This window comes from Carlito syrichta, unplaced genomic scaffold (assembly GCF_000164805.1).
Source record: "Carlito syrichta isolate Samal-C Ts95f unplaced genomic scaffold, Tarsius_syrichta-2.0.1 Scaffold309092, whole genome shotgun sequence".
In the NCBI taxonomy this organism is placed as follows: domain Eukaryota; kingdom Metazoa; phylum Chordata; class Mammalia; order Primates; family Tarsiidae; genus Carlito; species Carlito syrichta.
Window position 1 is genome coordinate 115,421 of NW_007253188.1, and position 329 is coordinate 115,749.

At 73.9% G+C, this 329-nt stretch overlaps 1 protein-coding gene across 2 annotated transcripts in view; it reads left to right on the forward strand.

Moving 5' to 3' along the window:
• The first annotated feature begins 30 nt into the window (after window positions 1-30).
• Window positions 31-329, forward strand: part of UBE2L3 (ubiquitin conjugating enzyme E2 L3) — a 70,105-nt gene continuing 69,806 nt past the window's right edge. The window contains exon 1 of one of the 2 annotated variants that reach the window (XM_008066731.1): window positions 31-128. In XM_008066731.1, the coding sequence (XP_008064922.1) occupies window positions 102-128 (27 nt within the window). In that variant the 5' untranslated portion in view covers window positions 31-101. The remainder of the gene's footprint in view (window positions 129-329) is intronic. The other variant, XM_008066732.1, reaches the window with a different exon arrangement.

The following is a 329-nucleotide window of genomic DNA, read 5'->3' on the forward strand; positions in this document are numbered from 1 at the left end:
CCCGTCGCCCCTCCCTCCTCCCCCGCTCCAGGAAGTGCGGGGGCTCCAGCCGTCCGGCCGGCCGCGATGCATTCTGGGAAAGCAGCAGCACCAGATTCAAGATGGCGGCCAGCAGGAGGCTGATGAAGGTAAAAGCCATTCTCCGGCGCCGGCCGGGCGGGGGCGGCGTCCCGGGCTCTGGGCCCCATTGGCGAGCCAGGGCTCCTCGTACCGCCGCCGCCGGCCTCCTGCCCTGCGTGGCTTCCCCGCCTCCCTAGCCGCGCGCTGGTTGAGGGAACTAACGGGGCCGCCTAGGCCGCAGCCTGGGCGGGAGCGCCAGGCCGCCCTGG